Source organism: Cardiocondyla obscurior, linkage group LG15 (assembly GCF_019399895.1).
Source record: "Cardiocondyla obscurior isolate alpha-2009 linkage group LG15, Cobs3.1, whole genome shotgun sequence".
Lineage (NCBI taxonomy): Eukaryota > Metazoa > Arthropoda > Insecta > Hymenoptera > Formicidae > Cardiocondyla > Cardiocondyla obscurior.
In genome coordinates, this window is record NC_091878.1 from 3386208 (window position 1) to 3400641 (window position 14434).

The 14434-nt window shown below is 40.0% G+C and overlaps 1 protein-coding gene across 1 annotated transcript in view; it reads left to right on the forward strand.

Moving 5' to 3' along the window:
* The window catches only part of Nlg-4 (neuroligin 4), a 178781-nt gene that overhangs the window by 122065 nt on the left and 42282 nt on the right, over positions 1-14434 (forward strand). Inside the window, exon 9 of the mRNA XM_070666968.1 lies at positions 7952-8106. Within this exon, the coding sequence (XP_070523069.1) occupies positions 7952-8106 (155 nt within the window). The remainder of the gene's footprint in view (positions 1-7951; positions 8107-14434) is intronic.

Sequence of the window (14434 nt, forward strand, 5' to 3'; positions counted from 1 at the left end):
TTTAAAATTTGCAGATAAAATAAGCATTGCAAAACAAATTTTGATAAACATGTACATTTTAAATGTAAAATACAATGTAATGAGCTCGAATAAGTGTAGGTATCTACTTTTTTTTTTTTTTTTACGTTTTTGCTGAAACAGCTGTGCTAGATTAGTTTATGCCTCTCAGATTCTTTTTTTTTCATTGCACCCGTGTAGAGACACGCGCTGCTAGTGAATAGAACGCACTGTTACAATAAAATATTCATCGCAAAGTTTACGGCTGTCAGCTGTCGTAGTCGTAGAGCACGGTTAACACGAGGCGGCTTAATATTCGCGCCCGCTAAAGCGCAATTAAATTATTTGTTCCTCTAAAATATGCACCGCCGCGCTGGTTATGCATGCGCTTTTCGGGCGAATACTCATACGCAACAGGTATTTATGAATGCAATTTAGAAAAATGTCCACCGATAGGCATCCCGGGGTGCCGGGTGATTTATGCTTTGGCATTCGTCGGCTGCCGTCGACGGTGCGAGGATAAAATTGCACGAGCTTTACGCGTAAAATGAGCCAAATGATGCTTCTCACTTCGTTAATAATTGAAATAGCGAAAAAAAAAGTTATTAAGCGTAAGTTATTATTATTATTTTTTTTCAATTTGTGCTATTTTATTAGAAAATTTTACTACGATTTTATTGTAAAATTTCATTCTCGGACGGCAATTCTTCTAAAACGTTGAAGCAAGATCCAATTTCTACTTAAGAATTAATTAGCGGTTTATAGTGCTATCGCTTCGGGTCGGGAGACTGCTTTGAGTGTAAGCCTTTTAAAGTTTTATTAAAACGCTCAAGGATTATATAAACGACTGATTCTTACGAATCCCCGCGCAATGATAAAGCAAAAGAAGGATGTTCACCGGTCGTCGGAAAACAGCCGCCAAATAGACGCGCTTTCAAACGGATGGCGCCATTTGGTGGAAAAAGCTTCGCCGTTTTATGGCGGGTGCCCGACAATTTGCATGCTCGTTCTTCCCAGTTTTGACGGGCAAACGAGCGCCGAAACGCGCTCGTAAGCTTAGTCACAAAACGTAGACAAGTTCGCGATCGTGAACTACACTACGGTCGCTGCAATCCAAATGGTCGGGAAGAGTGCAAAACGGCTATCAGGATTAGTGACAGCCATCGTTGTGAATAATGATCAGTTCTATCGACGGAAGGCGTACATAAAAATTTATGCGTCAAATCTCATCGTCTCTCTCGTACAACGAATACCGTGAGAACGCGCAGTCGTTTAAAGCCTTCAGATCATATTTTAATAGTTACATGCATCTGTTTCGCTAAACTTTTAATTGTTTAATGTCGAAGAAGTGAAACGTTTTAACGTAACAATTTTTTCTACAAAGTTCTATAAGCTTTCTTTTTATTTTTTTTTATTTTTGCTTTAGAATGAAAATGGCCTTCTTTTTCGTAATGGCGCCAGAAATAAATAAAAGCTTTTGCAAGTGCTTCGAAACGCATTTATCTTGTTCGTTTATTTCATCTGATTTCTCATTGGCGCACGCGCGATTTCGTACAACGCGGAAATAATAGCCAATAGAAACAATACCCTCCATTCCGACCAGACTGTGCTTGATCCACGTCTGAGTCGCCATTGTACCTCGGGGAACACAAGGATGGAAGTCGATCGCATTTCCGCCTGTTCGCTGGAAATTGCCGCGATCGTTCCGCGACGAAAAATTCGCACTGTTCAACTTTTTCCATTTAAATTTAAATCCACACGCGTACGTTTGAGAAGAAATAATCATGCATACACCTGGAAAAATCGATACCAATCTCGCGATAATTCTTCGAAATTTCGCCGATGAATTTTTGTCGTTTTGGTCCCTGCCTCGTATGCAAATATTATAATATAAAAATAATTTCTAGTGTGAAATAATTTACTTCGAAATTAACGATTCCTCAAGATGATCAAATTTCACATCTTTTTAAATACACAAAATGCACGTTATTGTATATACAGCTTTGAATTTGGAACTAACTTTAAATTATAATTTGTAGCTGGGATGCAAGAAGTTCATTTTAAATTAATGACGAAAAAGTCTTGCAATGCATTTTTCAAGAAAACGTCTCGTTATTCTAAGAATCGTGGCCTGTATTTTTTTTTGTCCCTTTTTTTAACAACGGTTATTAGGGTAAACGAAGGGGTCGGTATTTTTGAGGAAAACGGGTTACGCAGTTAATAATTGACGCTACAAATGGAGCACGTAGTTATGCGCACGGTTGTCCGCATACCAAAGGACGACGTGATGTATTACGTCAGAACGCTATTGTCACGTTATTACTCGTGCAGCTACTGTCACAACGTTACAGCGTTATCTCGTCAGCCGGTGAGATTACGATATGATAAATTAATCAAAATTAGAGCGAATGCTAATTAGCGACCGGAATGCTCGTACACAATGCTTATGTGTTCTTCAATATCCAATTGTAATCCGTGCTCCTTCAATCTCTCAATGTGAATTATGGAATTCACCGCATCGGCTCTTTGAATAACATTAATCTGCACTACAGGCTTCCAGTTTATGTTAAATTTAAACTCTGACCCGGGCATTATATTTTAAGCGCTTTTTTAAAAATAGAAGCGCACTTTAAAACGTTATTATAACCATAATAATTAGAAACAAGAACAGTTATCGGATTACGTAACGTTCATTGTAACTGTGTGACGAGATTATATAAAAGTTTTTTTTTATTTATTTTGTTTAATACTTGCCGTATCTTTTATTTCTAATTACGGTGATAAAGTGTATCACCGTGTTAAGACCAGGCTGTTTCCGTAGTTTCAAGAAAAATCTGATTACTCTGCGCTTCAAACATTTCATATTTCACTGACGGTGTTATTCGAGTCAGTTATGTCTTACAAATAACGCAATCTCGTAAAGAAATATTTTTCTGCATAATACGAAGGTATTTCTCAGTGCGAGGAAACAATGTTAAATTTTTTGAAGGAGAAAGATTAAAGTTTAAGAAACTGTGTCAAAATACAACAAGTAAATCAATTCTATGAAGTAACGTTTGGCGTTGAATATACATTTAAAAAAAATAGAAAAAATTGTATATTAATATTTAAAGTGTAATTAAACAAAATTGATCTTTGTTTAATGTCGCGCGATGGTGTAAGTATTTGAGGCATTTGAAGCCGGATGTAATCGAGAGATAAGAGTAACAAAATCCTTACCAGACTACGGATGCAATTACACCGCAAGTTACATTAACGGCGATAAGAATTTCTAACGATCGACAAATCTCGTTATTATCGGCAGAAATGTTAACGTTACGTTCAACGGCGTTTCGTACTGTCGCTTTTTACGACACGGTTTAACCTGGGCGCGAATTGAAATTTGCCAGCATCTGCGGAACGTCAGGAATGCCGTCGTGATCCTGTCGGTATCCAAGAACCACGGGGGTTGAGGCGAAGGTAAAAGCGAAAAGGCGGAGGTCCAATCGCATCAACGAGATTACATCGTAGAATTTCATGCTCTCTCGTATTACCAAAATCAAAACCTCCTCCCGCGTTTTCGCTTACGGTCGGTTTACACGATCCTGGGTATTGTCTCAAGTAGAGACTGTGTAAATATCGTTTGCATAATTACGGAGATCCCGCGGTAGATGATCCGGAAGATAAATCGTGATAAATAGATACGATTGCATAAACGAATTTTACGAGGGGGGAAAAAAAATTCTTCTACAAACAAATTTTTTTTTTTTACGCTTTTTTTACGCTTGCGATCTATGACATCTTTCGCTCTCGTTTATCATTTAAAATTTCTTCGTAATAAACGCTCGCGTCTCTTTCTCCCAAATGTTCTTATTTTGCTGGACCGTTTTACATACCGTGTAATGAAGAAACCGTCGGCGGAATTGAGGAGCGAATCCCGTAATACATTCAAATGTAATTCAAAGCGTCTTTAACACGGGACATTTGCGGAATTGGGGACTTCTGAGAAGCGTGTTAAAAAAAAAAGTCATGAATACATTAGTCGTTATAACCGAGTCGTCAAACGACACGTTTGCTGAGAGGCGCAAGAAGGCCCGCGAAGTCACTCGACACGACACAGGCGTCCCGTAATCCTTGTCGACGTCGCTTCGTAGCTGTTAAGACCGACGATGTTACAAAGGCGGCGTAATATGGCTCGGGAGTCGCTCTTCAACCAAGATGCGGCATTAACGGCGCATTTCTTGCGCGTCTGCGAACTCCTCCCGGATTATAGCGGTTGACTTTTACGCGATGATTTCGTACGCACGGGGCGAATATACGGAAGAACACTTCGCAGCTAGACAAATATTCAAGTAACACATAGCGGTGATAAGGGGAGGCTTTAATATTTTAATCCTAACGCGGAACGGGCGAAAAAGATACCGCGGTAGTTGCCAACAAAATGTGAATTAGTAAAAGAGGCAAACAGAAAACAATGGAAATAAGGAGGATGTAAGTGGCGATAAAAAAAAAAAAGAATCAGCTGCCGAAGTGCATCGAAAAGAAATTCCTCGTAACTTAATCGTAGCATCTTACATGCGGAGTTCGCATTATACAGCTCGAAATTTTCATCCACTCGATTATCGGAGAAACAAAGAGGGAGAGATCGCGCTTTCGAAAAATCATTAACGTTACGTGCGAACGAAAAGGTGGAGTTCTAATAACGACGAGCATTGCCAGCGTTTTCTCTCGTTCGACATTTAACCGATCTCCCTTTTCGCCCTTTGTCGCGCTGGCCCTTTCCGCGGAATTGTTTTTCCTCGTTTCACAGTTACATCTCCTCTAGAGTTGCAGCAGCGCGGATCAGCAAAACTCAAAGCGTTCCCCTATACCGACAACGCCGTCTTTCTTTTCCTTTCTCTCCCTTGTCGAGTATTAAAGACACAGAACAATATATATTAAAAGTCAGGGTGTTGCAATTTTTTTTTTCCGACAACACTTTTCTTTTCATTTACGAGCGTTAAATGCTATGAATTATAAAGATGTGCATTTAAAAAGGCTTAAAAGATTATGTTTTTTTATTTAATAAAATTATTACTTTTTTTATTAACTTCACATCTGGGTCGCATCGCTCTCGATTTTGCAAAAGTAAGAAATTATTCTACGATAAGTGCAATTTTTTTACGTCTCTTTATATCGTTTTATATTTTAATTGCAAGAGAAATACCATACGAATGTCGCAGTGGCTCTTCATAATTTAAAGACCTCGAAAAATCAACATTCCGTGTTTAAACTGCGACGTCGGCGTTATCCCACTTTAAGAACTACTTTGACACCGAATTAAAATCTTTTGATATTCTTTCGGAAGAAAATAGCGAAAAAAAAAGGGGGGAGATTTCTGATCACTCCTTCGGGTTTATTAAGCTAATTCTTTTACACGTATTTCTTGACGTTTGAAAATTATTCAGCGAGGTCGGAAATTTTCTCGCGAAGAACAATGGTCAAGTCAAAAATGATAGTGCACGGTGAGTTTGCTTATTTCCCGCAAGCTGAAACTAGATGAAGCTGCATATGGCAGTAAAAATAATATTCACCGTGCTTGAGATATGCATAGAAAAAAAAAAGTGGAAAAAAAAATTATGATAATATCGTTACTCTGCTGATGCTTTTTATATATTCACGTTATTTAATAAGAACCTCTTTTTATTATATTTCTTGAAATCGAACGGAGAGATCGGATAGAAAGTTCAAGTGCTCTCGATATTAATCCTTACAAAATTAACGAATTGTTAAGAAGCACTTTAACAGCGTATTATCAGAAAAATAGTTTGACTTTAGTTATTAATATAAATTTGACGTAGTAATTCACAAATAATGGAAACAAATATCGTTAACAACCTCGTTTCTCGTCGCTTGTGCATAAAATTTGTCATCCATTTGTGGCGTTAAATTGAAATTGCTCGGCCATTGCACTCGCGGACTGCGATTGTCGATGCCAGACACGCCGGAAGTCGACTTTATGGCAGCTGAGCGTGCGCGCATACGGCGGACGAACCTCAGGTCGAAAAGAGGAGCGAAATTGGAGCGAAAAAAGAACTGCAGAATAAAAACTAAAAGTTACGGGGACGGCCGCGAGACCTGTGCCAAAAAGGGTTGAAAGCGCGACGTGAACGCGCTCTATTCTCTTTCTATCCGCTCCTTCCTTTTTTCGTTTTAATTTCACGCCCGCGCCAATTTTCGGGCTTTTCGCAAGCGCGCGAGGTCATCGGCGTCGATTTATTATGTCACGCGAAAAGGCCGGACAAATCGCTGAAAATCCATTCTCAAAGAAGATCGGAGCGCGGACCGCCATTTATACCGGCAAGCTCAACAAATGCGCGAGTAATCAGAAACGAGATGTGGCCATTACGCTTGATCGCTGTCGGACGGAATATTGAATATTCTAGTAATCCAATCTCAGACGCTTTTATAACCAATTCCGCCGTGCCGGGCTCACTCGCCACAATTAAGACGGGGGATTCTGACTTATTTGAAAAATTAAATTAATCGCGGGGGATACCGAGATGGACTTCCGATCGCGGTGCATCGATCACCCGCCAATAGATCGCTCCGAGTCTCGAGCATACTGGATGCACCTTAATGAAATTAATGGTATCAGTAGCAGCCGTACATTGCCGGTTAGCCAACGTTCCCGACAATGACGGAACCTAGTTGGCGAAACAACTTCGATAAAGCTCGGGGATTCGTTCCGACAGTGACGAATACGCAACACGGACGGTTTTGGATTTGAGTTTCTGCATTCCATATTTTACCTCCTTTCTCCCGTGCCTCTTTTTTTTCCCCTTTTCATTTTCACCCTTTATCCTACCTCGGGTTCCCTATGCTTTTTTATTTCGTAATCACATTCGCCATTTTATGTCGTCTCATTAGTTTTACACATTACGTCCCATTTCTACCGCCGCATTAATCTCTTCGTGTATTTTATTCTCTATTATTTTACAGTTACAATTTTTCGAAATTTGTTCTTTATTCTCCTCGTCGTAAGAACGGAGTAAACAGATATTGTTCCGCCGTTTTCCGTCTTTCTCCGATTGTCGTTTCCGCTCGCGCTCTCTTTTCCCTTCACTACTGGAGCAGCATCTTAACTCGGTGCAGTACCGATTCGGAACTAAGCTCGTCTACTTGGTAAATGCCCTTTCGTGCGCCATTCGGCACGGACGTGTACGTACGTAATCGCCTTAGAATCGCCGATTCCATTTCAGTGCTTGCTGGAACAGATAGCTTCCTCGGCACGGCGGACTAGCGCTCCGAGATCGATTCTCGGAGTCTGGTATCTCCGAATTCGTAGGTTCTGAAATCCACGGGTCTATGATATCTCGAAGATGTCGCGCAACTCTCAGATTTTTGATATAATAATTTACACCGCGGTACATTCGGTTTTTTCGTACCGAGCGATTCCCTAAATCGAGGTGTTTTATCGTGCATTAAAATATTTCAACGATTGACTGGTCGCTGCCTGTATCTTTGAATACTTCATTTAATTTAAGTCGTCTTTAATGCCGGCTAGACGGTTCAGCTGAAACGTAATTCTCCGCTGAAGACGTCGGCGAAATTGAATTACATCTGACGTGTCCGCGATGATCGAGCTTGCGGATAAGCTCGCGCCGCGACGACAATTTCTAAATCTCAACCGTATATATTTCTGACTTACTGTCGACACTGCGGGCAATTATAGCAGACTGGCGGAAGACGTCTTTATTTTTATCTACCGATCAAATTTATCACAATTAACTTCGCCAGATATTTTTATCTGAATTATTATAACTTTCCTCATTTATTTAATTTATTCATTCTGAGAAAATTGTAAAATTACGCGTAACGCTTGTATTATAAATTAAAAAGTATTTTAATATTACTATTTCTCGATCGCGCACATGTATATGGGACGCGATAAAGTACGCGGAAGTCGCTTAACTTTATTCTTGTTTGTTTACAGAAGATGGGCTCGGTGCACGGCGAAGAGCTTCCATTCGTCTTCGGGGCACCATTGTGGGTGGAGGGATTTGGCCATTTTCCGAAAAACTACACGAGACTGGAAATGGCACTCTCGGAGAGTATCATGCAGTATTTTGCGAACTTTGTGAAAACTGGGTAAGTGGATTATATAAAATTCCATCGCGCAATCTAATCGACAGAACTTAGTTTAAAACTTAAGAAAAGGCGGTTACAAGAAAAAAAAAAATAATGAAAATAAAAAAACACCGATTGAAGATTTTAATGACTCAATGACGCGGTAATTTTATCAACGTTCTAAGTGACAATTTTCTTGCCGTCGTAATAGCGTCGCGTACTTTTTCTTATTTCTATAACTCGTACGTTTATACTTACTCTAAAAACGAATTTTAATTTCCGCATGCGAGTATTATTGAAATTCGTCTTTTTTCCTTCGAATGAATCGCAGTACTCTGCACGCACCACTTGTGGAATCAATTTGTGACGTAAAAAAACCGTCAAAAAATCTAATTTTCCATATTCATGAATGAACCAGAAAGTTTGCATAGCAGTGTGGAGGCGAAGGGGAAAATATATCATGAACGTCACAGGAGAAAAGTAGTCACGTTTGGCAAACAATTAGGATAAGAGTATTTTTATAATTAAATGTTGTAATATTAATTTTTTTTTAATATTATAAACGTTATAGACGAAAAGAAAATTGCCACATCTAAGAAACTAAAGTAAAATTACTTTTATAATTAAATATTATGTTATTGATTATAAAGAAGAATAACGTAGCTTTTAATTTAATACGAAACACGAGAAAGGGGGATAAAAGTATCAAAATTTATAGAGAAATTGGAGGAGAAATTTTCGTATATAAAATGTTGTTCTCGTCTCTTATAACGTAACGATTTCAATATTATGTACATTTTTGTGCAATATCGGAATCTACAAATATTTCACCTCAGCAAATACACGCACATGCATGTTGTGCGTATTAGTAATGCCCTGAAAAACCTATGCCGGTAAATATTCAAAAAATATGTATGAAATATTCATAAGCGCAAACATAAATTCGTTCAAGTTTTGCGATCAATAACGTGTTTGTTTGCCGAGACTTTAATTTTATTGACAATCCGTTATTGCAATACAAATGTACTTTGTATTCTTAAATTCTTGACTAAAAAGAATAATTAGTTTACGAGTTATACAATAATTAAAATGCCTCGGGATAAATTATTTATAATGAATAAAAAAATTTGAATATTTAATAACAACGATAATCAAAATCAACGGCCTGGAATTTGCTCCGCTTTAAAAATTGTTCAGGATTACGGAGAAAAAACTGAACAGGGGGAACTTACAGAATCGCCTCCAGATATAGCTGTTATACCATACCGAGTTAGCTCTTACGTGTTTACGTGTGTAAACGTGTGTGCGTGTACGTGACTCTCGAGGCCGCAAATGGAATATCGATGAAGGTGTGAGAAATATTTTACGCAGTGAAAATTCTCAAGGCCTTGTCCTTATTTGAGAGCCATTGCGTCTCTTCGGAGACCAAGAAAATGGAACCTGTCTACCACGCGAACATTCTTTCGCGAGAAGAGAGGCGGCCGCATTTTTCCTAGAGTAGAGGCAATACTTAAAGGATACTTAATGTCTTTGACACCTCCGGTAACGGTAGCCCGAGTTTCAGACTACGAAGTTTATCACATTATTTTTTTACGCGGCACACAAGAGCGCGAATGCACACAAATCAGAAGAATCTGTGAGCTTATGCGCTTTCAAGTAAATTTAGCATTTTTGAAACGATACTTTATTACTGTTTCGAAAATCTGAGAGGATAGTGTACGTCAGTTTTGAATTATTCGCCGTAAACTCATCGATATTAAAACCTAATTCTATTGAAATTAACCTCGGTATATTGCAAAGGCTGAATAATTGGCGCTTAGCAAATTAAAAATCGAACAACGTGAATCACGCAAACATCGGGAACGTACGAGTATTAGACACGCGACAAAGCATAATTCGTCTCCGAGTGGTTTGTGTTCCTAACTAGCGATTCGATTTGTACTCAAAGGACTCAAAACATCGATCCACCTAGCTCGAATCGGCGGATGCGTCGAAGCAAATTTCGCTCGGAGCGACGACGAGCGTTGGAATATCGTCGGCTCGTTTCGACGTCGCTTTTGCATATTCATCGAAAGGACGAAGGGGTTAAACGAACTTTCGCATATGTCGCCAATAACTTCGTAGTTTCGCGGTGGATCCCTCCCTCACACGTGGCTTAACTCCGGCAAGAGTGCAAGCGTTACGAGACCGTGTGTATCGACACGCACGTGGCGTGTATTCGAAAACAGGCGGACGCAGTAGTATATGCACGTATTGTGCGCGCCGGACGCGTTCCGGTAAAGCGGTTTTTACCTCAAATTTCTTCGCGCACCTCGTGCACACAAAACGTACAAAGGACATATGCGGTACTCGCGTAAAATTAAAAACATAAACGACAAGAGGACAAGTAGCCTGGAACTCCTGGCGACAAAATTAACGAACAATGCAAGGATTTAACAAGTTAACGAAATGCGTAACTAAAATATAAAAATTTATGATTATTCCGCTGGAGGTTTAGCAGCGAAACTATTATTTAAAATTTAAGCGTGGTGTATCGTATAAATTTCTTTTAAATCGCACAGGTACTTTGTCTCCTCATTTTCGCGCGACACTTAGAGGTATGGATGCGAGTCGAAGTGTGAGAGCATATCGATCCGGAAGTCTTCGCCGTCGTGTTTCTGGTACAACGCCTCGCGGGGAGGAGAACGCGGCGCATAAACGCGGGCACATCCTGTGCGCGATCACGCACGGAGCAACGTAGTTTGTCTCACGTAATTCCTGTGTGTACGTGACCGAGTCTGAACTCGAGGCACAAAATTACTCGCATTGTATTATACATGACAGCGAGGAAGCGTTGACACCGCCAACCGATCCGATTGGCTAATACGTGACGTCTCGGAGTTAGTAGTTCGGTTCGTAGTTATTCGCCAAGTCGGCGGATGTTGGCAAATTCGTAGATGCGGAATATGTGACTCAGCCTGCCGCGGTGCAGCGCGCGCGATCTTCGTTTTCGAGTTGTCACGTCTCTACATTAACGGAGATGAAAGAAGAAACAATCAAACTGAACGAGGCATGATTTGCGCGTGACGGATAATCTCGGAAATCCGCTCGGCGATTAAACCCGCGCGACCGAATCTCGAAACGGCCTCCGCGCTTTCCGCCGTTTCACATTTTGCCATTAAAGCGCTAAAATTAAAATTAATGACGGGTGGGGGCGTGAAGGACAGCGATTCCCAACAGTTAAAAAAAAAAAAAAATGTACGAGCAATGAAAACGAGCCAGCGATTTCGTTCCTTCACCCCGATTATAAATCATCACTCAAATGCTCATTTTGGCCAACGAATGCGACAAATGTGATTCAAAATAAACATTAAAAACGCGTTTCCGCCTCGCGACCGCGTTCCATCACGCATTTTATCGGCCGCTGAAGCGACGGCGCCGGCTGTACGTGCATGTACGCGTGAGTAAAAAGCAAATTTGCAAGCATCAGGGAAAACGCTTGCAAAATGATTTGGAATTTTACACGTTATCGCCGTTCTCTTGTTCACCGCCGAATCCTCAAAAGACAAACGATTATCGTTTATTGTTGCACACGCAGACATTTTCAATCGCGCGCAAAATCCCTGAAACGCTAATTAGCATGCCAGCGCTAATTATTAAATTTATCCGGCAAACGGTTATTTACGTCGATAAAACATATCTTTTTATACGCATTTTTTTTCCCTGTTACTAATCCATTATTAGCGTTAAATTGGAATTTATTAAAAATATTTTAAATACTATTTTACGAATTTTGTATCTATTATAATTTTCTTATTTTTATTTTGTTATAACTGAATTGTGACACTCCGTTCGCGTAGCGTCAGGTTTTTGATATATCGATAATATCACTATTCCTTAACAAAGAGAAAAAGTTTCTGAAATTCGTGTAAAGTTTGACATTTCCGGACATAACACGTTTTGCGGAACAAAATGTCTCCCAGCGGGTTTTTATAGGAAAAGACTTTCAAACAAACTAATAGAGAAACGTCCAACGAGAAAGAACCGATTGCAACGTTGTTAGTTTACCGAACGTCACCACGAACAGTGGTATTTCCCCGAAATTGCATTTCCCGAAACGATAAAGTTACTTCTGTTACGTGCGACCAATTTTTATCGCCAGCTCTCAACGCGTACTAAGAATTTATGATCAAAAGAAGTGAAAAAAAAAATAGACTGTAATTTTATATACTTAAAATAATAAAATACTTTTGACATTAATCGGCCGACAATCACCAAACAAACGTCCACAAATCAACGGAACGATAATACGCGGTGATACAAAGAAACACGAAGATTTCGAGAGCCGATGGCGCAAAAATCGATGTTACACGCCGTTGGAAAAGTTTCGCGAGGAGAGGAGTCAGCAAAACCGCGGATGGAGCGTACGTCCTCTTTGAAAGATCAAGATGCTGCGTCCTGAAAAGACGGGATGGAGGAAAAAAAGCGGATCACAATCTGTATAGAGGCATCGCGTTGTCTCTTTACGGAGCTTTGTACGATACCGGGACCAATCTACCATCAGGCGCAATCTCAACTCGAATGCCCTCTCCATTTCCATTATTGGTGAGGAGTTGCCCCGCGCGCACAATGGCGAAACGATTGCTCTATCCGCCACGTCCTCGGATCTGCAGGGAGTCCTTAGGAACGTGTGCCGCTCCGCAAATGCCGATTCTATCAGGAATTTAATCATACACGTGTAACGCAACGAAATTGCAAAACCTCGTACGTGCAATGTGCACGTGCGAACAACTTCCGGCGCGAGTATTGATTCGCGGATGGGCGCTCGGCCGAACGAAATTCACGCGATAATTATCGCAAAAATATATTATTATCGCTAATTATCGGCGATAAATGAGCGAAATCGAACGCGCAATTCGCGCGGTTAACTGGCCAACGCGGGTTCCGCATGGCCACAGGAAAAATGTAATTATCCGCAATATAACCTGAGAGATAAATATTAATTATTGTGTGTTGACCGTGTACTTTAGTTTCGTCATGTCGGCATTGATTGAAACGGTATGTGAGCGCTTGAGCGCTATAGTTACGATTTTAAGCACGAAAATTGACTTTTGTATTTCATTAATCTCATTTATCGAATTATTCTCCTCTTTCTTTTTTTTCTTTTTTTTTGGGAGGTATTGAAATTACGTCGCACCGACAGATTTGCCGGCCCGTTACAAACGTAGTTTAAATTACCGCAGGCCATCGCGTAGCGAACAGTTTAAATTAGAGTGGTCGTTTAATTTTCTATCTTTCCTATCGGCGCGTTTGCTTTAACACCGGTTAAACACCACGCGACATGTTGGATCGGTACTAAAAACACTCACGACACACGGATATAATTCTGTGCGTAATGCCGTGCGGTAATCACGATTAAACTCGAGTGATTAAATGCCGTAAATCTACTTCGAGATGATCTGATAGGTATCGTTGCCAGTACTGCCTGTCCATAACAGCCGCGTAAACTGCAATCGATATTTCGCACTTCGCAATTAGTGTCGGGTGTGTAATGTCTGGAGCTATTAGATAGTAGAATCGACTGCATTGATTACACGTTTTTGCACGATAAATGTATTTACATTCGGACTGCTTCAGCTGAAGAGGGATTAACAGAGTTGAGAAATATCCTCGAAAATTTCGAACATTTTTTTTTCCCGAGACTCAAAATACTAATATTTTTCGTGTACTACCGGTTTTTAAAATATTAATTTTTGCTTTACTTTAGGCTTTTATTTTTGATTCTTAAATTTGGCTTTCGCTAAAATTTAAAGAAAAAAATACATGTAATTAAAATGCGCAGCGCAAAAGCGACGCTGATTTCTCGCGCGATAGACGAACACAATTTTAGTAACAATACGCGTGTTTATTGCTATAAAATTTTCACCGCTATTCCGTCATGTAATGGCGCGATTTGGAAATAACAACGGCCATCGATCACGTATTTATTATCGGCCGGCGTGGCGCAGTTTATCATAATTTTACAGCAAATAGAGCCGTCCATACCATCACACGTCGTAATTCAGGCTTGACTGACACTAACTCCGCGGGATTATCCCTTCTGCTCACCTAAACTCGCATCCTACACCGGTATCTATCTTTTGGAATGACTTTGAGGTTTAATCGGTATTGCCGGAAGCCAATGATTAACGCCGTCGATATACGTTACAGTCAGCTTTGATATTCAAAAATAAGTTTAATATACCTCGCCCAGGAACTTAATTTTGTCAACAGCCACACATATCTGGCTGGTAATATTTTACTAAAAATTTATTATTTACAATTTAAATAATTCAACTGTACATCGTCAGTAAAGAGCCGAGTGCTGCGA